This window comes from Phaethon aethereus (assembly GCF_964289735.1).
Source record: "Phaethon aethereus genome assembly, chromosome: 5".
Taxonomy (NCBI): domain Eukaryota; kingdom Metazoa; phylum Chordata; class Aves; order Phaethontiformes; family Phaethontidae; genus Phaethon; species Phaethon aethereus.
In genome coordinates this window covers 69,172,133-69,198,144 of record NC_138579.1, presented here as the reverse complement: position 1 = coordinate 69,198,144, position 26,012 = coordinate 69,172,133, and the positions used below count along the sequence as shown (strand labels likewise).

Genomic DNA, 26,012 nt, shown 5'->3' with positions numbered 1-26,012 from the left:
TATTGAATTGAAAGAATCTGACAGATCATCGATCCTGAATATAGCTGGGAAAGATTTAGACTTGAATGAGGCTTCCGTAAGGGAGGAAATTGAGGGGAAACGTTTGTATCACCACTGATGATAAAAGTCCATAATAACTCTTGTTGAAACTTGCCATACGTGAAAATTAATGATTTTTGAAACTGAATAGCAGAATGACTTTTCAGGACCGTTTTTTCCTAACCCAGCTCGAAATAGTTCTCCATCTGTTCTTTCCACCTTAGGGTGCAGAATGACCTTCTTCAAAGCAGTTGGTTATCTTTGTGTGATTGTAAACATGTCTCAGGTAGGAATAATCTGTGTTATGCAGACTAGACCACACCTCCTGCCCCACAAGCAAATGCAGAGCTCCTTCACAAACTTCTAATGGATATTCCCTAAATTTAAGGCTAAGTCACTGAAAATTGTTCTCTGCTACTGTGTAATAATATAGAAATGAATATTTCTATTAGATTGCTATTCAGGTTCTTGTGGCAGATTTATAACCACGTGAAAATGATTGATTAAAAGGGTTTCTCTAGTGTCATTTCTTATCAGAAAATAAATACCAAAGCTGACACTCTCATAACTAGAACTGACCAAAATTAGAAGGCTATTCTGATGTTCTGTTGTTGTTCTTGTTGTCCTGTGACATCTGAGGATATCTGCAGTAGGGAAAGTGGCACTTACTGTCACTTCTTGAATGTCTGCAGGAAACTTTGCTGTGCATCTGGCACCTTCGCAATGGTTGACTGTACAGATCCAGTTTCATGCGGTTTTGTGTTGGCTTACAGCTGTAGAACTTCATCTCTTTAGCAGAAGTAAACAAATTCTGCTAGCAGTTTAGAGAGTAGTGGTAACTATAAGAAAAACAGTATTTAATTAATGAATGAGATAGATGTCAAGTTTTAAAATATTAATTTGATTTCTTTTTTTTATTTTTTTCTAAGTCTTTTTTTCCTTGGGTTTTTAGGTTGTGTGTGGAGCTAAAGCAGACTTCTTCTTAAAGGTGGTGATGGCCTGATTTTTTTTTTTTGCCCCTCCCCCCCCCCTTTTTTTAGGGCCATAGGTAGAAAAATAGATAAACTGAACACTGTATTACCATACCAACAATGAAACCTGCAAAGTCTCAACTTTGCTGCCACCTGTAAGCATGTTGTCATGTTGTCTCTGTTTGCAGTGTAGTGGTTTGGGACTTGAAATGACCCTTGCTGCTTGCAGATGTGTATTCTTGACTTAAAATGAATGCCATCTACTGAAATATTGGAAGTTAGTGTTTGCATAAAGTTAGGCACGTGTAGAAGCATTGCAAGCTAGGGACTGCAAAATTAGCATCTACTGAGTGTGAAAAATAAAATCCTGCTATTAAGCAAACTGTTAAGCCCAGTTTCATGTGACTCCTGCCCTTTGTTACAGGCCATCATTTTGGATTATACTGCTGTTACCAGTGAGGACACTGTAGTCATTCACTAGAATATTTGCAGGAAAAAGGGAAAATATGAAATAAGTTGTTATGATTCCAAACATTTTGTACCACAAATCAGTTCCAAAGAATTGGAACATCACACCACCTGAGCTTTGTAATTGAAGAAACCATCTTGACCTTCAGAATAAGCAATATTTGCAACAGAGGATAGTGCCAGCAGGCAACAAATCAAGATTTCTTTGTTCTGCCTAAATTGGAAATACAAGATGCCTTTATTTACGTGTTCAGGAGCAATTTGGAATCGACAATGGGAACTGTTTTTTATAAAGTCTACCCTACATGTAGGACTATTACCAGTCCGCAGTGAAGGGTTAAGGAAAGTACATTGAAGTTGCTTTATTTTGGACCTGGTTTTGCAAAAGCAGCATGTTTCAGCAATGATCGAAAGTTGTGCAAGTGGACCAACTCCATGCTTGCTTGCGGGAATCTCTGAGGTCTGTTACCAGCCCAAGTCAACACGCATCTCTTTACAAGCAACAAAGTCTGCAAAGCCTAATAAATCTTGGGGCAAAGAGGGGAAAAAAATACTTCCTCACCCAACTGTGTTCCTTTGACATCACCCAGACCTATGTGTGTATCTGTTCCGGACACCAAGTGAGTAATTTAATCCTCCATTTCAACTGAGACCATGGACACAAAGCTGTCTTCCAGCATCTGCAGTTGGCTGATTAACTGTTCTGCTGCAGATGGATCGTAAATGAGGGACAGAGGGAACGAAAGCCTGCAGAAGCCCAACAGGAGAGCTTCGCAGGGAAAGAGCAAGTGATCGCTACCATGTTTTGGAAATGTTCTGCAGATGAGGGAAGAGCCATGCAAAAATAAACTCTGTCTGCTGTGCCTGCTCTGCAAACAGATTAGCAGCAGTTTGCCTAACACAGGGAAGACCTAATTCTGAAATAAAATCTACCTCTGGCTCAATTTTAATGTACATATAGCTTTGCTTCTTCACAAGACACAAATACAAGCAGATGGAAGTTGTGTTTCCAGTCACATTTAAACTTTAGTAACAGAGTTGTATACACAGCTGGTAAACTTCTTAAAAGAGTACTGATTTCCCCCTATTCAGCTCTGTAAACCTTATTCAATGTTAGAGAATAAGCAGCAAATGTTTCAACAACTGCTTGCTGTTTTTTTCAGGTATTAGTGAGCTTTTTGATAAATTAAAGGGAAAACTAATGATGTGGGAAAGCAATGTTCTTCCATAAATGCCCCTCCAGTAGATCTAACTTCCATATTTCAGTTATTAAGGTTTCTCTTGCAAACAAACTTGCTGATTCGCTACATTGATCAGCCATTTCAGCATCCTTTGTGAGTAAGCTAATTCACTGTATTTCAGCTAATCTTTCTCTAAGGATGCAGGAGGGAATCAACATCAGTCTTCCTTTTTTTTTTTTTTTTTGAAATAGGAATTAGCAAGGAAAAAAAAAGAAAGGCAGGGGGCCATCCAAGGATTTACTATTTCAGTCGAGGAGTCCTCCTTGAGACTTTTTTATGCCTATTCTCAAATCTGAAAAACTTCAGAAACCACATAAGATTTCCTATTTCTCAGCTTAAAATGAAAGAAAAATTGTCTGAGTGCATGTACACCATATCAACTGAACACTGGGATTTTAAAAAATCATCTACAAGTATAAAAAGAAAAGTGAATTATGAATTAAAGGTTTTCCTTAATTTACAGTTTATAATGCATTCATCATATATTTATTTTTTCTTGTTCCTCATAGTTTATCCCTTCTATTGAAGTGACAATGTTATTACTTCAGATTTGCAAAGATAGGAAAAAGATAATTGTGGTTTCTTCTGAATTCTTGGGTGATACATACCTGCAGATTTCAGTTTTATGAGTTTTAATGCCTCCTTAACAGAAGCATGCTGTACTTGTATGTATTGCCTACAAATCTTAGGAATTCCGTATTCATTCCAGCTTAAAAATTATCCATACTAATGTTCAGGAGGGAGGGAAATCCTGGTCCAGATTTTAAAGATGGCACATAGGAGGAAGTAATGCTCTGATTACTTCAATGCAACAACTTCTGTTCTTAAAACACAAGGATCCTATGACCAAATAGTTAGAGACTGTTTATGTTTCTTAATCACATTTGTACGTTTTTTTATACAGATACTTAGAATCCTACTCTGCTTGATTTGGAGGAGGATCCCTGAACTTAACCTTTTTTATGGCTCAAATGATTGCTCAAAGAAAGAAATATGCAATGTTATGTTAAACAATTGTATCATAGACCTGAAAAACCTTTGCACTTATCAAAATTTTAATGCACCATATTTCATGGAAAACCCCCGTTTTGATGAATCTCCATTTTCTAAGGAGGAAAGGGTATAAGAAAAATAGAGATTTTACTGAAAAGCTTATTGAGACTTCATAGTATGTAGAATGAAGATTTTTTTTTTTTTCTTTTAATGCCTTCCTGGAGCAAAGTTCTCAGTGTGTCTGTTACCAAGAAAATAACTTGTTACTCGAAAGCAAAATGCATACTGAACTAGTAATGAGTTAAATCAGGAAAAATATGAAAGTTATGGGTACGAGACACAGAAAGGAAGGGATAGGGTAACTCTTCAGTGACAGAATGCTTCTAGCTTGATAAATGTGATATTTATTACCTTAATACGTTGTTTCACACATACTGTATATTACATTATCTTTAGCTTTACAAAGCTTTAGTTATGTGATTTCATAGTAATACTGAGGGGTCAATTTGTAGTCTATGGCCTTGAAGCAGGTGGGTACTTAAGTTATGTCTGTCTTTCATTAATCTGGTCACATAAAATAGCACTTTTTTGACAAGCCATACAGAATTGGTTATCCCACAGCAGCATGGACCTGTGATGCAATGATGTGCTTATTTTATTTAATAGATGGGAAAAACAGTGCTAAACAAGTTTTAGGATAAGGACATCACTTTAAGTTAGTTTGAGACATGGTTTTGCAAACAAACCTGATACCTCTTGTTGCTTGTGGCTTCCTCTACAATAGAGATAATTTGGCATCATTTAGTATGGCAAACATTTTGAATGCACATGTACTTGGGATAGAAAAATAAATGCTTTTCTTAGTGGTGTTTTCAATACCATATACTTTGTTGTCACCTTTTTTTTTTCTTTTTTTGGTTGGGTCAAAATTTTTTGTGATACTATTGGATCAATTTTCAGAAAGGCTCCTAAGATAGATGCACTATCTTGTTTCAAAATAAGTATATAGATAATGGCTAGCACAAGTGCACTTGAATTGTGTACTTTTGTTAACTTTATATATTATCTGTGTACCTGGTAGTAAAAAAGAATTTTAGACTGCTTTCCTCAGCTTTGAGTAACTTTTGGTCTAACCCTCAACACAAATAGTTGTGAAAGCATTTTTTCCACAGAAAGGAGAAGGTGGTGCACAGTGAAAGCCTTGGCCTCCTGCCACTGTTGGGTGTTGCTCGCCATCAGACACGTGCCAGAGTGCTGTACCTGAACTCTTTCAGCAAAGAACATCTGTAACTATCTATTGCATTAGTGAAACATCTCTCAGAGATGTCAGCGAAGAAGAGGGAGGAAAGAAAAGCTTCATGTTTTGGGATGGTGCTAAAGTGTTGAATTTACAGTGCCCAGCTGAAGAGCAAAGGGAAGAACTCTAGCTCTGAATTCTAATTTTTTGTTTTTATTTTTATGTTTGGGTTGAAAAAGCATTTCCTAGTATGCAGACTTATTTCTTCGTGCAGGAAATTGGCTTAGAACAGACTGAAACCATCTCTTAAATTCTGCTAGTGTAACAAGTGCAGTAACTAGGTTGGAGTAGCAATATAACCTGACTTTAACAATCAGTGGTATTTCGAAGGTATCGCTGCTCTGTGTTGTCTCTCCAATATCACACATAAATTAGGCTGTTACACTTTTATTTCCTTTGTTCATCCTAAGGACATGTCGATCACCATAAACCCTTCCCAGAGTGCTGGCGAGAAGTCTGGCAGCATACCCACTGGCAGAGCAACCCCTTGCAGTTTCCTAGGAAACACGGCCACCGAAATACCCTGCGAAGAGCAGCAGGAAGAATAAAAGGAATGAAGACAGTTGCTCTGGGATTTTTTCCCCCTAGTTCTTTACTCTTCCAAACAATATGAAATATGTAAGCAATCTACTGCAAATGATAGCGTCAGTGTTGTAACATGCCTAGAACAGTTATGTGCTAGTCGCTGAAGAAATAGAGCAAGAATGGAGTTATCTGTCTTTGTGGATTAGAGTCCAAATTTTATTTCTTGCTTTTCATCTCAGTGATTTTTCCGCTTTTGATAATGTCTGTGGGCACTGCTGGAGTCCTGTGGTCAGTTAGGAGGTTAACACAGCGAAGCTGCAGGGAAGTCATATACATATTTCTCAGTTGAGGAAAGCCATCACTCCTCCTAAGGTGGAGGAAGAAAAGGAAAAAATTTTTTTTACCTGCATCTTCTCAATGTTCACCTTTCTTCAAACCCTATAAATTACACTCTGAAATGGCAGGGTTTGAGTCTGTTACTTACTGAAATGTCTGCAACAATAAATGATTCTCAAAGAAAAAGCTAGGGCTATATTATTTGTATTACCACTATTGCACAGTGCAAATGGCTTATTTCTACTGCAACTCCATTGGCTTCAGTGGGGAATGGAGCAGCAAAAAACCTGACATGCTATTTTGTTCCTTGCAGAGACTTGTATGGCTCTCATCATACTAGAACTCACATTGCTCCTAGATGGTATATTAATTGATGTGAATAAAACCTCTTAGGTGGTTTTGAGGTTTTTTTGTGTGTTTTATTTTGTAGCAGAAAGTGGGGAGCTTTATGATGATGTTGTATTCTTATGGAAAATAGTTTCAGTAGCTGAAGAGGAAGCCTTCCATTTCACATAAATGGTTTTTACTCTGTGAACGGCAGTACTTTGAGAGCTGAGTTGTTAGCTATGACCTTTATCCTGATGCTTCATGCACAGGTATGTCTCATTGCTGTAACCTAGAGATGGATGCAGGCCTGTAGAGAGAAAGTCTTCTAACTAGCTATAGGTATTGGAAAAAAATACAATGCAGTAACTAGTAAAGTATGGGCTTCTCAAGAAATCTAGACATTTCAAATGATACACCAATGCTCATTTTTTCTGTCAATGTTAAGGAAACTATACCATTTTTGCAAACACTGGTGTTATGTTCTACCTCCTAGAAAAACTTTTGAACTGATCTAATTTGATGCAATGACTTTTCATCTGTGGTGACAGATGTACTTCTCAGTAATAATGCAGTAATATATACCCTGCTAAATAACGTTTTTCTAGACCTTCCTGGCCGTACCTTCTTGCTAGTCTTTCTAATCTGTCTGCAACCAAGTTTAAAAAGAAATCTTCAAAGGATTCTGCAGGTAAAGACTCCATAAATGATGACAGGGCTATTAGTCTGAGGTGGTCCTAGTTTGCTCCAAAGCACTCTGATTAAGAGTGCTGGTCTTCAGAAAACCTAGGGATGTAAGAATGGGTAAAAATCCAGGGAAACCTGGAACTAACCCCTTGGTACTATTATAGCTATAATAGTGCTATTATGCTATATATGGCTTGAATTCACAAAAGCATTTGTGAAACAATTGCCTATGGGTTCTTTGTATTCTTTAATCAAATTAAAGAATGGAATGGAAACTCTAAGGGATAGTCTTCCCTCCCCTCCCCCCCAGTATACAGTCAATATGATGGCAGATTCCTGATCCGTCATCTGCTTTTGGATGCCTGTACTTAATGGTGCATAATAGGACAGACTGGAGTGCGAGTCAGAGGGTAGGGAAAGAGGGTTATTAAAGAACCTACACAGCAACCCAGGAAACATACCACTTAGCCTTGAGTTCAGGGATTTGTAAGGCTAATGGTTTCCCAAATAATCCCTGTGAATACGACTGCACACAAAGAAGTGGGGGAAAGTAGAGGGGTGAGAGAGACAGGGAGCAGATACAAGCCGCAGCTGAAGAATGCTGGCTTTGCAATACTAAGTAGCTGAACAAAGCTATCTGTCTTACTGCGCCTTCCTGTTCCTCCCACCCACTTTGTATTTGTTAATAGCACTGAAATATCATGCTATAGAAAACAGTTTCTGCAGAAGAAACATCTGGCTCCTTCAGGCTCAAGCAGTGGCTTTAAGATTTTCAAAGTATTCTTCATCATATGTTGATCTTTTAATTATTTGTAAGTGACTTCTGAAAACAGGCTGGTGGTAAACTCTTAAGTGGAATCCAGGGTATGTTTTTCTGTCTGTCTTCTGATTATGTCTCTTGATACTAATCTTCTTTTTAGGACGGTGTGAAAAAGAATGGACTGCAATTCATGCAGGCCACTTTATTCCACATCACAGCAGGGCACTGAATTTTGAAGCTAAACTTGTAAACTTAGCAACAGAAGCATGACCCATAAAATTCACTGAACCTCTTACAGCACATTAAGAGCTACAGTCATACATCGAGCTACTTCAAAGCCAAATTTCTTTGAGCAGCTGTTGTGTAGCCTTGGGTACCATTGCTGCTCACTATACGTACAGCCCCTGTTCCGTGGAAGGCAGTGTGTTGTCCTTCAGCCCTGCAGCTAACGTGCTGGCTGGCTGAGCCGTGCTTGTGGCTAGGCAGGTGCTAGGTGGGTCCCGGAGCAGGTTGTGTTCTTTTTGGATGTTCCAGAAAGGCAGGGGGGTAAGTGCAGTAGGAGCAGGAGCCTGGGGTAAAGGGTAAGGCCTCTTTGGCAGAAAATACAGGTTGTAGGTGAATGACAAAGGGACAAAATAAGCCTATACAAAGCTATCAAGTAAGATTCATATTATAATAGAGATTTTCTCCCTCTTTTGCCATTCTGTAGGAAGGAGGCTGGCTAGCCTCCACAAACTTTATGTGAATGTATATATTTCCGTTTTTTCTTAGTACTGCTTTTCTTGTATCTTGCAAATTGGTGCACTGCTATGAAGAAATAACTTGCTCACTCTTTTAGCCAGCTGCAACCTGCATGTATATTTTTTAGCCATAATTCCTCTGTTTTATGTGTGTGTTTGTATTTCTGTCTCCATCTGGGGGCATGATCCAGTTATGTGTCAGCTGTGCTGGTTAAAGCAAGGAAAGATGCATTTTGTCAACCCTTCTTCGCAAAGTCTGCCTCCCATTACTTTCTTCTGTGACGTGCTCCTTGGCCGTGTTTAAAGCCTGTCATCCTGCACTGATGTATTTTTTTCTTTCTGCAGACTAGTACTTGGTCATCTGACAGCACTACCTCTCACAGTAATTTTTAACATCCTTAAAAGTTGTGACATAGAGATGGTGTACCTTGAGGGCTATGTCTAGCTTGGAGAACTAATAAACTCTGTTTGGATGGAGTCAGGCTGTACTTCAGTGAAAAATTCCTCAGCCATGCAGATGAGAATTTCATGGTCACAAGCTAAACCAGAAACTTCTTGATTTGATTTTTGATGTCTGTTAGCCTAACTTAATGTGATTGCATTTGAGGACCAAACTGTATTTAGGCAAGACTTTTTCCTGTCTCAGAACCTGCACTTTCTGCATAAGTATCTTCTCTTAAGTGAAGCTGCCATATAAAAAGGGGCTGCACTAAAGATACGCATCTGAGAAAAAAATGAATACACTAAAATAGTATTGTGGTAGAGGCTGAGTAAGACTCGAAAAATTGATTCATTTGAACAATTATTGTAATACATAAAACTCCTAAAGAAGCTTCCTTACTCTATTTTTTGTTAGTTTTACTTAATTTGAATGCCTCTGGAAGTAAGCCTGTGTGTGTTTTCCTGTCATTCTGAAGAAGAATGTGACAATGAATTACTTACCTCCTCTACAGTCCTTTTGTCCTTCCTCAGAAGTGTGATTTTTATACATATTTATGTTTATGTACACACATAGTGATAGCCTTTCAGTGAAAGCCTTTTAGATTATGTTCTTTGCTGTACAAACTGAAGTAAACAAATACCAGAGTAGCTTCTGCATCTTTCCCACATGCTTGATTTATTAGTTCTCCTGTAGGTACTCACTGAAAACAACAAATGAGAGATTCCAGTCCTAGAGGAGGAGAGATGTTTAGCTCTGTTGTTCTATAGGTACAGTTCTAAACTAAGTACTTTACCTGTTATAGCCAGACTAAACCAGTGTTAATGTTGGTGAATTGTAGAACTACTTGTGAACATAAAGTTCATAGTCCTATAGGTTGATGTAATGCTGCAACTGCTAGATGTGGGAGCTGCTTCAGTGCAATGGAGGTTTCTTTCTTAAGAAAAGGCACAAATATAAAATTTTAATGTATTTGAGGTTTTAAATCCCTTTGTTAGTAGGTATATTGTTGTATTTTATTCCTTTGCTCTTCATGTTTCCCAAATATTGGCTTTCTTTGGGGTGTTTTGCATCACTGCATATCCCCCAGTTGTTTGGGTTGTTTGCTCTTGCTATATAATGGTATTACAAGTTTCATAGCACTATTTCCTGTGAGATTTGATTGATGGTGATAAATGTGGGCAGTCACTTTTCCCCCTACCCCATTCTCCATATGTCTAACAAAATTATAGCAATAACTCTAGTTTTGTGTGTTTAAACAAAGAGTACCGTTTTGCATTCATTTGGCTATTTTTCCAACCTTTTTGAAATGTGTTGCTGCTTTTTCTTCTTTTTTTCTTCTGGTATTTTGCCTCTTAGTCCAAGCTATAAAAGAACCAAAGATTGGACTTGAAAGGTTTTGCCACTGAGAATGTGGGTGGAACTTTAAAACTTGTGAAGATATGATACGTGATCTACAAGAAGTTCTCCTTATTCACTTGATGTGTATGACATGACAAAAGAATGTCTCAACTCCAAAGTCAATTTTTTTTTCAAAATGCCTTGAAACCATGTTAATTCACTGTAAGGGAACATAAGGAAACTTTTTTTTACTGTGAGGGTGACTGAGCAGTGGAATAGGTTGCCCAGGGAGGTTGTGGAGTCTCCCTCCTTCGAGATACTTCAAAGCCGTCTGGACACGGCCCTGGGCAACAGGCTGTAGGTGGCCCAGTCTGAACAGGGCGTTGGACCAGATACCTTCAGAGGTCCCTTCTGTGATTCTATGATTCTATGAAGTACTGTAAGTTTTCTTTTATTGATATATAGCTGAATACCTGCTTTGAAATTGCAAATTAAACCAGAACTTGATTAAGAGATACAGGAGTATTATTAAAAGTTCTCTTTTCTTTGTGCAGAAACACGAACAGATAGAACAAAGAAACTGTTTAGACACTACACAGTTGGATCCTATGACAGCTTTGATGCTTCAAGGTAAGAATTTTTCTTTTTGGTTGCAGTCTGTTTACAAAACGTTTCTGGGTTTTATTTAATTGTTACTTAGACTTTTAAGGGGAAGAAGGAAGCAAATTACTAACAGAATTTCCTGATACCATTCTACATCTAAACTATTTTTTATCACAGCTTACTTTTTTCATATGGGATGGGTCTACAAAAGTATTGAGTAATGAAGTAGTGAGTGTCACTGTTTTGTTTTCATGAGTGGTGAGAGATCAGCATTTCACAGAAGCAGTATGTACCAGCTGCTTCTACAGTCAAGGACCACTTAAGTTGCTGGATACTTCACAAGATCAGGCCTTCTGTATCTGTTCATAGAATCATACTTGCTGACAGGAAAACCAAAATAAAATTTTGTGATTTGTTGTTCTGAATGGTATTTTAGATCCTAAGTAGAAATTAGGCTGCTAGAAATAAGGAATTGAAAAGTTAGAAAATTATTATTTATTTGCAGTTTTTGCTGAGTATTCACAGTTTTCAAGCAGGTTCTTCTCCCACATGCGTATACATTGGACATACACCCAACGTCCGGTAGAAAGAATGATTTTTAAAGCGCAGAACCTCGGTTAGCTGTTGGTGTCGTCTTGAGAAAATTGTGGTGGCATACTGGAATTGTTACGCTTTTCTTCTGACTGTTTAATTACAGCTTGGTTTTTTTTTTTTAGTTTTCAAGAAAAACACCTTTTTTCTAGGAGAAGAATTCTGAAACGTGTACAGTAATGATGGCAGAATTTCATGCAGCATGCATTTTTTTTACAAAGGAAAGAAAATGTGGCAACTGTTGTTTTTATTATGTGATCTTAATCCTTGTTCTGAGGGTCATGCATAGTTTCTATGCCAGATAAACAATTTGTGGAGAAAGGATGGAGTTCAAGTCCACTGAAGTAGTCTGGATAACTAAGATGTCTTTTTGTGTTCCTGACGGTCAGTGTGCGGAGCTCTGAAGGGCAGGGGTCCTGCTGGTTTTCTGCTCCATACAGCCTATAAAATTTGAAAAATATGTAAATCTGCAGTCCCTTGAGTTGTGATTTGAAAGAGTGTTGCAATGTTGGATGAAGAGGGAAGGTTTGGTCATACTATGGGAAGCACAGGCTTAGGGATTGGCTACAATCATCCCATCTTGGAGGCTCTGATCTTCCTGTGACTGTGTATGGTGTGCTGTGTATGGTGTGCTGTAGGGCACCAACTCTTGCTGCTGTAACTTAGTAATAGAGAAACCCCATTTCAGCGTCTTGTGTATTCCTGTGCCACGATCAGCCAAGTTACCAAAGCTTTGCAGTGCTGGACAACAATGTGATTGACTGGGTAGTCTAATAATGATAAAGTTGTCAAGAGAAGCTGTTAGTCTGTACTATGAAACACGTAACTGTTCTGCCGAGCAAGCTAACTGGTTACTAGTTACATTTCCAGTGAGCAGAGTTGGCGGTTTGCAATATTCTTTGAGTGATCATCATTCTATAAAATTCATAGCCTTGTCTCTGTATTTCAGTGTTAATGGGTAGGATTGTTTCTATAAAACTAAAAGCTGTGGCCACAGCATGTTGCCTCAGAGATACTGAATAGCCTCACTTGGAAACCTACTCCTACTTTGTAACAAAATATTTTTTTCATTGGAAAATGTCATTTCTATCAAAACCCTTTTTTTTTTTCTTTGGAGGTGGGTGAGCAATTGATTCTAAAGCATTTGGATTTTTTATTGTCCTTTTCCCAAGAAAATTCAGGTCCGTTATTGGGAGAGAGCAATGCCATCTGCCTTTCTGAAGTAAGCAGTGCCCTATTCTTTACAGAGGTTCTTTTGAAAGCAGGAGGCCAAAAGCCATATTCAGACCAGTGGCTCAAACCTCGGTGTTCAAGTATGTCTTCTAACCAATGAGCCGTTGGGCATGAATGGATTATACTCTCTGCTTTTGGGAAGTCCTGGAAAGTCTGTGAGGTGTTTGGTGGGAGGCAGGGGAGGTTGTTGGTTTATTTTTTGATTGGTGGGTTTTTTTCTTTTCCTCTTAAGGTACTGGGCTTGTGCAGTGCAAAGGCAAAGCTCTCAAAAATTTTACATTACCTGATTCAAGACTACAGCTGAGCAGGAGAGTTTATCAGATAAAATGATACATTTTGTATAGCCTTATTAGTGAGGAATTAGGCATGAAGTATGTCTGCAATTGTTCCTGATTCTGGCATTGATATCTATTAATTGACTGAGCAGTAAGAGGGAAGGCAACAGAGTCCTCCTGGCAGCTTCTGAGTAAAGCAAAGTTTTGAAGAAAACTCAAGATAGTTTCCACAGAGAATCTGAAACTTTGAAAAGTAATAGTGCAAATTGAGAAGGAAAGGTTGGAGAGGGTAGAATTAATGGGAAATTCCAAGAAATACAGTGGAAAGGTACCCTTGCTTAACACACCTTTAAGTAGAGAAAAGTAATTTTAGAATTTTTGTAAAAAAAATTTTGTTAGGAAAACAAAAAAAAAATCTTTTTGGTGTCTGAGTTTCCAAACCTATTTAGTTGCTGGAAAAGAAAAAACTCATTTCTCTGAGGCACATAAAATAACTTATTGTAATGACGTGTTTACAGAGAACATAGATGATAATGAAAGATAAATTTCCTTTTTCATCCTTTACAAACATGACCTATAGTGAAACTCTCTTCTGATACTTTTTTCCTAAACAAAATAGTTCTAGGACTTGCTGTCTCAAAACTTCAATAGCACACAAAGTTGCATTTTAGATACTTGACTGAGGCTGCAAATCAGCTTTTTGTACATCTAAGTGGTAATTTTATTGGTGCTTACGTATTGCTGCTAAAGAAAAAGAATTCACATTTAAGAATCTGGCTGGAGATTAGTATGTCTTGTTAGTATGTACGGATTGAATTCCTAGCATGGGCTTCTTCAGGGAGGGAAACTTAAGAGAGGCAAACAAGATATCAAACTAATAGCAATTCTCAATATTTCCAAATTTGTACTGCTTTGATTACTTTCTCTGTTGTCATTTCCTATCAAAGTAGGGGAAAAATATAGTAAAACAGATTTAACTGCTTGCAGCGAAGTTTTATTAAACATTTGTCAGAAGGCAATTGTGCCTATGTACTCAGAAGAGCTTTGAAACCGAAGTATTAACAAAGACAATCCAGTTCCTTTCTGGAGATGATGTGGGGGAGTGAGGGGAAGTGTCTGCTCCTTTCTCTTTTTCCTTCCCCCTCTCAAAGGGCAAAAATTGCTGAGTAGGAACACTCTGTTCAGAAATCTATATTAATGGGCTTATTCACATGCAGGAAAATACATTGTACATGGCATTTTTCATCTTTAGGAAAATGTGCAGCTTGAGTAATGGAGGCTCATTAAATCCTATTTCAGCTTTGCATAAGAGATCAGTTATCCATATATTAATACTTCAGGAAAATGGGTAGTATACTTACCAATATGTAGAAAGGCTGTGAGATTTATTTGCCAGTACAAATAGTCATTGAATGTCATACAAATATAATATTTGAAACTACCAGGTCTAATGTATTATCTGCTTTAAATGCTGATGGGTTACATTAATTCTGTTATGCAAAAATGATGTTGTCTCTTGCAGCTGTCACATGCTGCTACTGCTGACATTCCTTTACATGGATTCCTTTACTATTTTATTAAAAACTTTTAAGAACTAATTACTTTAAATCATTTTCCTTTAATCTGATGCAGATCTACAAATGTTGAAGGGAAGGATGGGCTTTCTTGCAAGACCCCAGGAAATGCCATGGCCCAAGGCTGTACTTGCTTGACATGCCTTAGAGCCACAGAGAGGAGCAGAAAGCAGGCATGGAAAAATCATAGAATGGGTTGGGTTGTAAGGGCCATCTTTAAAGGCCGTCTAGTCCAACCCCCCTGCAGTGAGCAGGGACATCTTCCACTAGAGCAGGTTGCTGAGAGCCCTGTCCAACCTGACCTGGGATGTCTCCAGGGATGGGGCATCTACCACCTCTCTGGGCAACCTGTGCCCCAGTGTTTCACCACTCTCATCGTAAAACATTTCTTCCTTATATCTATTCTGAATCTGCTCTCTTTTAGTTTAAAACCATTACTCTTTGTTCTAAAGACCGGATACACTGACAAAGTTGCAAGGTTTTGTGTCTTCCCTGTATTTGTGGTCAGCAGTGGTCAAGATAACCATGGGGCATTGTTTTTGAGACCTGAGGAGGGGACAGATCCCATTGAGTTCGTTAGGAAAAATGTTAGTTTGGGTCTGTCTTGTCTAGGCTGGATGGGCACTACTGTGACCAGCAAAGCAAAAGCTTCCAAAGTATTATAAATATTCTTCAGAAGTCTAGTTAAAGTTCAGGACTACCTTTAAGTCAAACAAAATTATTTGTAGGTCTTAAATCAGTTATTTCATGGAGTTCTTTTTCATCAAGGTCAAATTTCAGTTTAATAACAGAAATTATTGCTAAGGCATAGAATAGATGTTGGAATTTAAAAAAAATGTTTGTTTTTTAAAAAAAAAATATGGTAAACCTTTAGAAATAATTTTTTTATCTGCCTTGTAACTGAAGTGAGGGTATTTATTAATTCTGTCAACACAGAACTGTGAACTGTTCAGTCAGGAAAATCAGAGAAGACAAAATTAAGTAATCAAATTAAAATATGTGAAATTAATGAGTTGTTTAATTTCAAATGTAAAATGTTAGCACCTTTTTAATGTGATGTGACTGATGATAAAGTGGTAGTCTAGTTTTCATGCTCTGGAGACATAAATAATATGAGCAATTTTGGTACAATGTAAAGATTATAAACTTGATTTGGTGGAAAACATGATCCAGTTGCCTTCATGGATTTGGAAAGTTTAGAGCACAACATTGGAAACTTTTACTACTGCATTAGTTGCATCATCTCCCTCCCATCCCCAAGAGAATAGTGAAAAAGCAAAAGTCAATAGTATAATTGAATGCCAACTTCAATGCAATTATGAAGTATGCGATATAAATCGAAGGTTTCCTGCCTCTATGTGTCTTCCCTTTCTTCACAATGTAATTGACTTTCACATTTTATTTTGTTTTTTTCTAACCCCTTTAACTGGTCATAATCACTACATGGGAGAAGTTTTCTTGGTGCCTTTTCTTGACATCCTATGGCTACAGCAGTATTAAGAAGCTCACAGGAGAGGATGTAATAATAAATAACCTTTTTCAAAGGCTTGTTGTCAAAAAGTTAATGATGGGACCAAACAGATTTGCCTTGGGCTTTTAGTTCTGTTTTTCTGGATGAAGAAAAAGAGGAAAATTGGATTGTGTAGTCTTGGAGGTATGGGTAGGAAATCTTAATTAAAAGCTTAATTCATTAACCCTAATGTCCCTACATGGAGTCAGGTGGCAGCATCCGTGTCTCATGAGCATTGAAGCTGACAGAAGCAGCTGCTCAAAAGCCCATTTACATACAAACACGTAACAAAAATGAGAGATTCTTCTCCGCTGTATATCCCAGCAATTCTCTGCTGATGTTGTCATCTGCACTGTCGGATAGAGCAGTATAAGCTTTAATCCTAGACAGCTCAGAGAGACTCTTTGGCACTGCTGAAGCTGTCTACCCCTGTAATTCAGCATGCTGTGTAGTGCTGTTTATTGTTTATTTTTTAACCCACAGGATCTACCCCTTGAATACCTCAGTCTTTGTCCCAAAGCTGTGATGTCAATGGTGCTGTCCTAATAGCTTAAGCATTAGGTGTGTTCCGCGGTAATTACACTTTTTTTAGTGGAAGCTCTCAGTTTGATGCAGATATACTTTCACCTAGTTTGGTATCTGGTTTCATGTGGATATCTTACATAAATAGATTGTCTTCCTTCTGGAAAAATGCTATTAATCATCATTTTAAATACATATTTTAAACGGATAGAAAACTTATGAAGAATTCTGGTCACTGCAAGTCCCGAGGTGTGTAACGCTAAGGGACAGGGAGCGAAGGGACCTGATCCTGGGTATGGCGCAGCGGCGGTCCCGTTTCGTGTCGCGGTCGATCCAGCGTATGGACTCGCTGAGTGCTGCTGCTTGCGTGCAGCCGTCAGCAGCAGTCTGTTAAATCCTGGCAAATGGTTCTTACAGAAATTGAGAGAATGTGTAAGAGCCGTTGTTATTTTTTAGATCCTGCTTGCCACATCTTCATATTGGTTCTCCCTAGGCCTGCAGAACAGTGAGGGAGGCTCTGAGAGAAGTGTCATTACATGGAGAAAGGTCTTTCAGCATTGGCACAACTGACTTTCTTGGTTTTCTGTTGGATGGTACCAGTTCCACGGTAGTCGTGTTTTCTGTGAAGTTTGTACTGTTCAGTTGATTATGTGCAGGAACTGGAGTAAGGATAATAAAACAGATACTGTTCATTCTTAAAAATAAATTTGTGATTTCTGTTACTTTATGTTGGGATCGGTACATTGATAGGAAGTTGAAAGTGATTTACAGTTCTTAGCTGCAGGCATAGGTTTTAAACATACTTCTTGGTTGTCTTTTCTCTGGTGAAAAGAAGTAAAAACAGTAGTATTTTAACTTTTTAACATATTTTTAATGTAAAAAATATTTTTATAGGTAAAAAATTTTTTTACATATCTTTTTATATGCTCAGTTTTTGACCGGGATATGGTAGCAAAAATATCTGAGTATGGTAATAGTTGTAATGCATATTATAATAAAATTTATATAAAATAAATATATAGATATAACCACTTGATATAGTGATGTGGCTACATCTTAATGCTTATTGAGATTTTAATGATTTAAGATCTCTGTGTATGTGATACTCTTGGTTCTTTTAGGCATGGAGAACAATCATCATCGAGCAAATTACAGAAAACAAAGTGTGTAAAATGTTTTGTGTGCATGTGTTGTTACTTTAATTCTAAAGGTATTTTGTTGGGCTTACCTGATGCCTTTTCTGAAATAATTTATTTACTGTGAGTAGAATAGTCTGATAGCGCTGAGCTGCTCTTAATGTGTGAGGCAGAAAGATGAGGGTAGCTCATTTTTAATACCTTGTGCCTCATTAATTTGAAGAATATAATTCAATACAATTTGGAAAATTACATATATGTTTAAGCAATAATTAAGTCATTGTAGATTTTGTGGAACAGGTGGAGGTGTAAAATGTGAAGTTTTTCATGCGCAGTTATTCCACTTTAATGAAAATGATCTTACTTGCTAATAAACAATTTTGCACTTTGCCTCCCCTGCTGTTGTGTGCTGCCACGACTGAGCTTTTTATGTTGGTGACTACAGGAAATATTTAAATTGATAAAATAGGAGGTAAAAAGAGTTTGTGTGTGTGTGTACTGAACTGTGGTATCTCTTTGTTGAAATCTGTAGTATAATTGTATGAAGATGCAATATTAAAGTCTAGCACGATTACAGTAAGATACAGAACTATACAATGAGTGATTGGAGTTCCATGGACTTGTAAGTGCATTTTTAAATTGTTTGCTGCCTTAATAGTGAAGTTTGTTTAAAACACGAGTAAGATCCTGCTTTTAGCAACTAATGGTTTTGCAGCTAAGGACTAAAATTTGTCAGACATGTTCTGCACTAAATGTTTGCCTAAATTTTTAGAGGTAAAGTGTCAGCAAAAACAGACCAACAGTTTCCAAGACCAAAGTTTAAAAAAATATATAGCCCTTCCCACATTTAAAATTAAAATGCTCTTTCTGAAAAACTTTAAGGATCCACCTCCAGTGCTAGTGAAAGCCTAACTGTGTAGGGACGGGTACAAAAGATCCATGATTTGGTGGATGTGCCATTTCCTGCACAGCAACTGATACTCTCAAGCTCAACAGTATTTTCTCTGTAACTCCTCCAACTGGGTGCTGGAGGACAGGATGGATTTAAATGTCAGAATTGAAAGCGGCAGCCTGTGTCCTGTGCATGGGAAGAAATCAAGTTTTCTAAATTAGAATAGAGAAAATAAAAAAAAAAATTATAGGAAAAAGGAGTGGAAACGACAGAAGGTGAGGACAGCAAGAAAAGATTGTGCGGGTGTGATACCAGGTTAGTTAGAAACACGAGCCACATAATTAGATGCAAGGATAGAGCAGAGGAAAACAGGAGATTAAAATGTTTGTTTTTGGGGGAAAAGGAGAATGAATAAGTTTCTAACAATTAGTGTTTTACATTGCTGTCTCCTAGCCTCCACTGTGATGACTTAGCTTCCTCTATGTGACCTTTAATTCCCTGCCACACTACACCTTTGACTGCCTTCCTCTCACCTAATCACTAGATGAGCAAAAGCCAACATATGGTGCCTCTGATTGTAAGTGATGCATTTTTAAGTTTTGGCAGGCCAAAAGGAACAAATAACTGTGGAGCTCTCACTGTGGGCTTTCCTCCAGTGAGAGCAATGATTTAAACCACTTTTTTTTTTCCTCTTTCCAGCCAGATTTTAACAAATATTTGTTGCATTTGCAGAATTTGATCTACAAGGCAAATTCTAAGGATGACTGGCAGCCAACATGTCTTTTTTTCCTCTTAAAAGAAGAAACTATCGAGAAGTCAGGAAAGGGGTTGACATTCATGCTCTAAGTAAAGCTGGTTCCTTCCATTGTGCAAAACATAAGGTTGATGGGAGGAGCATGTCTTGTTTCATCTTTGGACAAAATAGATATGCTGGAGTTGTATTCCTTTATCAGCTGAATGGGGTCAAACCCTACAAAGAGGGACCTGCTAAAGAGCAGGCAAGAGCTGGTGTCAGGGTGTTCCCCTGGAATAAAGAAGATCTGGGCTTGAGTCTCATGTGTGCTAGACTGCTTCAACTTAAACTCATAATCTTGTATTGATAAATGCCAAAAACCTGGCGGATAGAGTGAGTCTTTATCCATGTCTTTTGAAACTATTACTCTTTCGCTGAGCCAAGAGACAGATGCCAGCTCTGTCCTCAGAGCTTGTGGCATGCAGGTGGGGATGCTAGGTTTGAAAGATTGGCAGATGTGCCAGTTGAATAGCTGGTGATACTGCTGGGGGTGCCTGCTCTCTCTTATATAAAATTTCATCCCATATTCTGGCAAAATAATGCCCAATGAATGCTTAATTTAGACTAAAATATATCGACAAAAGATTTACTTTAACAGATAAGTATTTCACTAAAACTGATTTCATGGCAAAATTCCAAACAGAAGAATAGCACGTGTTAAGTTAAATACGTGCAATAGGAAATAGTGGTAACTGCATATTTAGAAAAAAGACTGTTACCCATGTGTCTTCTAATCTCTCTATTTTTTTTAATTAAAGAAATCATTTTTGGCTACAGATAACAGGTCTCAGAATTAAAAGTTCAATGCTGCAATTGAAAATTAAGGCTGATACTGAGTAGATTGTGAGATCCTTTAAACTAGCATTTCCAAAGACCGATAGTGAAGCACTGTCAAATTTGTAGAACAGTTGTAACGAGAGCAGAGGTGGATTATACCTCTGCTGTAAACATCTCAAATATCATAAATTCTGAAATACACTTAAAATTAAACTCTATGCATCTTAAGTTAGTCACTCACTTGAGTTGAAATGATAAACCAAAATTTTCTACCGTGTCCCCAATACTTACAAAATAAAAGCTTCGTATTTCCAGAAATTACGCATCAACACAACCAGTGAGCTATAGCTGAATGTCAAAGGAAAGGGGGCAATAAGGAGAGATTACAGTTCAACATTGACTTAATGAAGAACAGTAACTGACAATTTAAATAAAGCAGAGTTCTCTCTCTCTTTTCATTAGCTGGTATCTGTAAAGTCAGTGATTTTTCACTGCGTCTGAAGTCCTGGGGTAAACTGGCCATGCTTTGGCAAAATTGCTGAAAACTATGATACTGTTAGACAGGAAAGCTGTTAAGATGGACATTCCTCAAACTGTTTTGCAGATCAGTAAATAAAATTTGGAGTAGGCTTAAAATAACTCAAGAGTTTAGTGTAATTAGAGAAATGGAGAGAGGGGAGAATAAATTTCAGAAAAAAGGTAGAGATGTCACCTCCTTTTTGACGTTAATGAGATTGTAAAATAATATGGTGATTAACGAGGATTTTTAAAGGGATCTGTGCAAATTAAACTCTATTTGAAGACACCTCTTAGATTCTTTTCAGTAAAACCCTAGAATAATTTTCTCCCCCTATACTGTGCTTTTAAAGCTCTTGGAGAAGAAAAAAGTGAGAAAATGCTTTCAGAAAAACTTTCCTTTATGCCATTGTTAATACCTCACTTGTTTTGAGACAGAACAAGAAACTTAATTTTGACATGCCTTATACTAAATTGTCATAAAGTTTTACAGGTATTTTAACACTGGTGATTAAAGCACTATACAGTTCTGTACAATGTAAAGTTTTAAGTTAAATACATCTGTAAAACTAAAATGAACAGTCAAGGTTACTCAGACTTCTTGTGGTTAGAACTGTATTTAGTTTCCAAGGAATGCAGGACAGGAGGACAATAATTCCTCCTGCTCGTCGTAGCAAACAGAGTGTGATGGAAACCCTGAGGGATCCCTTAAAACTAATTTGAAACTCATGGTTATTACCAGTCATGAAATCACCAGTCGCTTTCCCCTATATCATAATTTATTTATGTTTAGCCTTTTGTATGTTTAGACTCTCTGAATGGCTGAGTGAGCAAATCAAGTTACGATACTGAAATGCATAGGGAGTTTAATAATTGTTATGAAGACCTGCGATGTCAAACTGCTACCTTAAAGGGCTTGTAATACATTTTAAAAGTGTTAATAAAACACTTCTTTTTCTTTTTTTAATACCGAAAGTGTGACTCAAGTGTGTTATGGAAACACCAGTCAAGAGATTGCGAGGCAGGCGGCTATAATCCCCTCTATCACCATGGAGTGTGCATGTGCCAAAGTGTGTTGACAAAACTGTACAAGAAGAAGGGAATACAGTGTACCATATTTCCCAGTAAGGAAAGGAGCAAGTAGCACAGCTTGGGTGGGAGCTTGTGGACTACTCTGGAGAAGCACCAAATGTGCTTGTCCATCTCTCACACCCTCTCTGCTTTTGGCCTTTGGCAGAGATGGGGTGTTGGGCTCCAAGGACCGACACGTGTCCAAGGCCGCGTGGTTGTACGTACGGTCCAGTGACGCTCTCTAAAAAGGGAAGAAAGAAATTCAAAATCTTATCTGATGTATGCCAACTCTGAGCTAAGTGTAGAAGTTGATTAGTAAGCTTTATTAACTAGTTCAGATGCTGCATCAGCTGAAGAAAATCTTCATTGTTATATATAGTTATGTTTTTGTACACTCATACCATTATCTTAGATCTGTATTTACTTCCCTCATTCTACCTTTGTTACTTGTCCTATTTGCTAACCTTGAACATGTTCTTGTCCTTGTTACTGGGGTTGCCTGTGATAATACTGACCACCTTTAGCAAAAACATTTGGAAAATTATTGATTAAAAAAACCTATCTAGAAAAACATTTTTATTATTAATAGCTAATATTAGTATTCCTTTTATGTAAATACTTTGTATGTTAAGATGCTTAGGGAGAAAATTCCTATTTTTGTGTGGTTTTGCTGGCAATAGCAGGGGTTGGGACTGCAGCTGGTTTGGGGCAGAAAAATACAAACCTAAGAAGTAAGGTGGATAAATACTCTAGTTACCTAAGCATATGTATGTGTTTGTACAATCTGTTTATTCAAGGCTCATAGTATGAGCAACGGATATTAATATTCTCGCAGTGCAGGCTTAAATTGCTCAAATGCTTGATAATTACAACTGAAAATTGCTACTAGGTATCAGGCATAAGTGGAGTGTGCTGTAGCCCAAAATACTAATGTGACTGATGGAACATCTGTATGAAACGGTTTGAAAGACTCTGCATTATAAACCCCTCATGTTCTATACTAGAAGGACACCTGCCTGAATACTTCATGTTTAGTTTTTCTTTGTCGTGCGTCGTACTAGAATTGACGACTAAGTTACTTTCATTTGTATTTTAAAAATAAGATAGAGGAATGAAGCTTTTCATTTTTTCATCTCCCTTTGCTACTCTTCTCACCCCACCATGCTTTTCTGTGTTCTTCCTACCAGATGCAACAGAATAATATTTCTCTTTAAAAAGACTATATACATATTCATTGTATTGTGTATATATATAGTATGTATATTCATATATGGTTATCCATATATCCATAGAAATGGATACATATATCTCATATATATATATTTACTGTGTGTGCAGGATCATGACCTTATCATTGACATTTTTTTCCCTTCATATCCTATCTTGAGATTTCTCTACGACATATAAAATCAGGGGTTTACTGGATGATTTCTATTCCCAGGAAATTGTTTGACTTCTTGCTTTGCTATACCAGTATGTTACTTCAGTGGTTATAGTTTCAGCAACTTAAGGAGCAAACAGGGGGAAAAAAACCAAAAGTAGTACTAGCAAAAGCCATTTACTTTAGATTGCCTACTACCCCCTTCTCCTACACACCAAAGAATATGCTATTGAGTGTAATTAAAGGCTGGATAAAAGAATGTGGACTGATATACATACATAGAGAGAAGTTTTTCTGTGGTTCTACTTAAAGAAATCGTGTAACTTCTTTGCACTTGTTTACAAGTGTCGTAAAATCTGATGTTTCTCTTTTAGAACCTGTATTTCTTTGTAATGTTTTATAGCATAAATTTATTGAAGTATATGGCACTTTCTTTAACATAGGTTGCTTCTTTACAATTATGGTTAATCTTTTGGGCACCTATGTCAATCACAGGTATGGAAAAAGTAGCACAATCTTTTTGACTTCCAAATTCTTATCAAATCACTTCATGACTGATTTTTTTTTTTTTTTTTTTTTTTTTTTTTTGTAACTTAGCAAAGAACTAAGTAGACAGCTTGATTACTTGTTTAAAAGTGTGAATGAAACACTTTTTTAAGTGGAAGAAGTTATGTGCCCTGTCAGGTTCTGCTGTAGTCTGTAATTTCCTCACAATGCAATCTAGACCTGTGCAATATAGGCATTAGGGAGTATCTGAATGTCTTCTACGACATGTTACAGTTTGGCATATACCTGTTTCATCAACAAATAAATTTCAGTGGGAAATATCCAGCCTTGCTTCTCCCAAGATCAAAGATCTCTATGTGATGTTTCCTGAGCTCTGCAGAAGCAGCACTGATACAGGAGATCTGAAAGAAAAATATATGGATATAGGAAGCATATAGGAGTGTTGCTGAAGCATCCTCCCTTCTTTTCCCATTCCTTTACTTCACAGCTGTGGAAGACATGACTATGCCAAGTTAGCCATTCAGCCATGGAGGACATGTCAACTTGGCTGAGGAGAAATTAGAATATGTCCTTTCTGTTGCAATTTGAAGTTATTTGCTACAAATAACGCCAGAGAGAACAACAGAGCAAGGGTGGTGGTGTTGATTTTTTTCCCTTCTCTATTTTTTTGCTTGAGTGCCAGCTGTGCCAGTAAGGCATTGACACACAACCAACTGTTGGAAGTGCTAGTAAAGATACTGTTGTTGGATGCTGCAGTTTCCTTGAGAGCATCTGTGAAGCTGTAACCCATAGGTAGTACTAGGCATTTTATTCCATGCTGCATGTCCATATGCAGCCCTGATTTTGTACGTTTTTTTGGGTGAAATAGCAAAATGACTTGGAGTCACTGTCATTGTGAATGCCTGGTGAAATAATGCTTATTCTCCAGTGAAACTAATTTGAAGACAATGAAGAGTATTTTGAGAACTGTATTAGCTTTTATGGATGGGCAGCTTTGTTACCTCCAAATGTAACCTCTAATTCAGTTTTAACAGTAAATGTGGTACTGGTATGAGGATTCTGGATCACAATAATGAAGACCTTGTTTTGGTAGACAGCTCAACTTCAGCCTAACTCCACTTTATGTACAGTAGCTCCATGGAAGAAATGTAGGCCTGTGCCTCAATACCCTATCTCAAGAAATGAGAAACAATTACATCTGTGAGCTCCTACAAATGATTCTGATGGTTTTTGGGGTAAGGAGAAGAAAGGAAACTGCAAAAACACTGCAAAGAAAGGAAACAAAGCCTTTACTTAGATACCCTGTTGAGAGAATCTCTTGGCCTCGGATATTGAAGAGCAGAAAAGATGACCCTGCATTTTTAGTTATTCTATGTGATTCTGTTCTTCCCTCCTCTGTCATATTTTAATTATTGTACCATCATTATACTCCTTGGACTTCTATCTCCAGCTTCCTAATTAGGAGTTTATCAATTTAAAGTTAACTGTTCTACAGTATTTCTGTTGTGTCTTCCTTGAGTATAATGTTGAGGTACTTATCAACCATCTATTTGAAAATATTTTCTTACTGCCTTCCTCCCAAACACATCTTGCTATAAACGTCCAGATAAACATACGTTCTAAAGGAAAAACATTTAGACTCGTCTTATATGACTGAAATTATATTAGCAGGATTGATCAGTTGTACAGAGTAAGCACTATGCACGTGTTTTTGACACAAGGCAGGACAAAATATATAATTGTATTCTTACTGAATATCTCCTGTAAGAGTATACTGTGCTTACAGGAAGCATTGCTAGAAGGTGGGGGTAAGTAATTGAAAAAAGCAAAATGTAGAAAATAAACACACATTTTGAAAAATGGTAAAACATGCTTCACCAAAATAGCTGGAAATTATTGTTGGTTATTTAAGATGTTATCATGAGAAACTACGAAAAGATTCTATCAAAGGCAGTAATGCTGGGTTGTGAATTATTTGTTAGCATAATAACCTGTTATTACTCAACTACATATCATATATTTACCAAACAAGCACATTCTTAAGACAAATTGCATTGCATTGCAGTGCAATGAAAGACATCATCACGTGAGGGAATCTCTGCACATGATGACAACATATTACAGAGAGGTTACTATGAGTTTGAATATACAGTTGACTACATCTTGCTGTTTCTGTTTGTGTTGTAAGTGGGTTAGGTAGGGAGCCATCTGTGTGTTTTCCTAGTTCTGTGCAAAGAACCATGTTCACTGGTGTAGCTAATACTTCTGGAACAAGTGATTGCTGTTCCGCATGTTACGCAAGAGCTGTGAAAGCTCTTCTGTAAGACCTACTTTGCACAATGGAGAGAATCAGGAAAATAATTCCTTTTTAAATTCAGTTTTTCTCTGCCTTAGGGACAGATTGACAATATACCAAGTAACCATTTTTCTTTCCAGATAATGATCATCTTCTAGTGGTTAGTACTCTACG

At 37.4% G+C, this 26,012-nt stretch overlaps 1 protein-coding gene across 2 annotated transcripts in view; it reads left to right on the top strand.

Annotated features, from left to right (window-relative positions):
- The window catches only part of SHANK2 (SH3 and multiple ankyrin repeat domains 2), a gene marked incomplete at both ends in the record, with an annotated part of 313,032 nt that overhangs the window by 142,870 nt on the left and 144,150 nt on the right, over nt 1–26,012 (top strand). For both annotated transcript variants that reach the window (XM_082000563.1, XM_082000564.1), the window contains one exon: nt 10,716–10,791. In XM_082000563.1, coding sequence (XP_081856689.1) covers nt 10,716–10,791 — 76 coding nt within the window. The remainder of the gene's footprint in view (nt 1–10,715; nt 10,792–26,012) is intronic.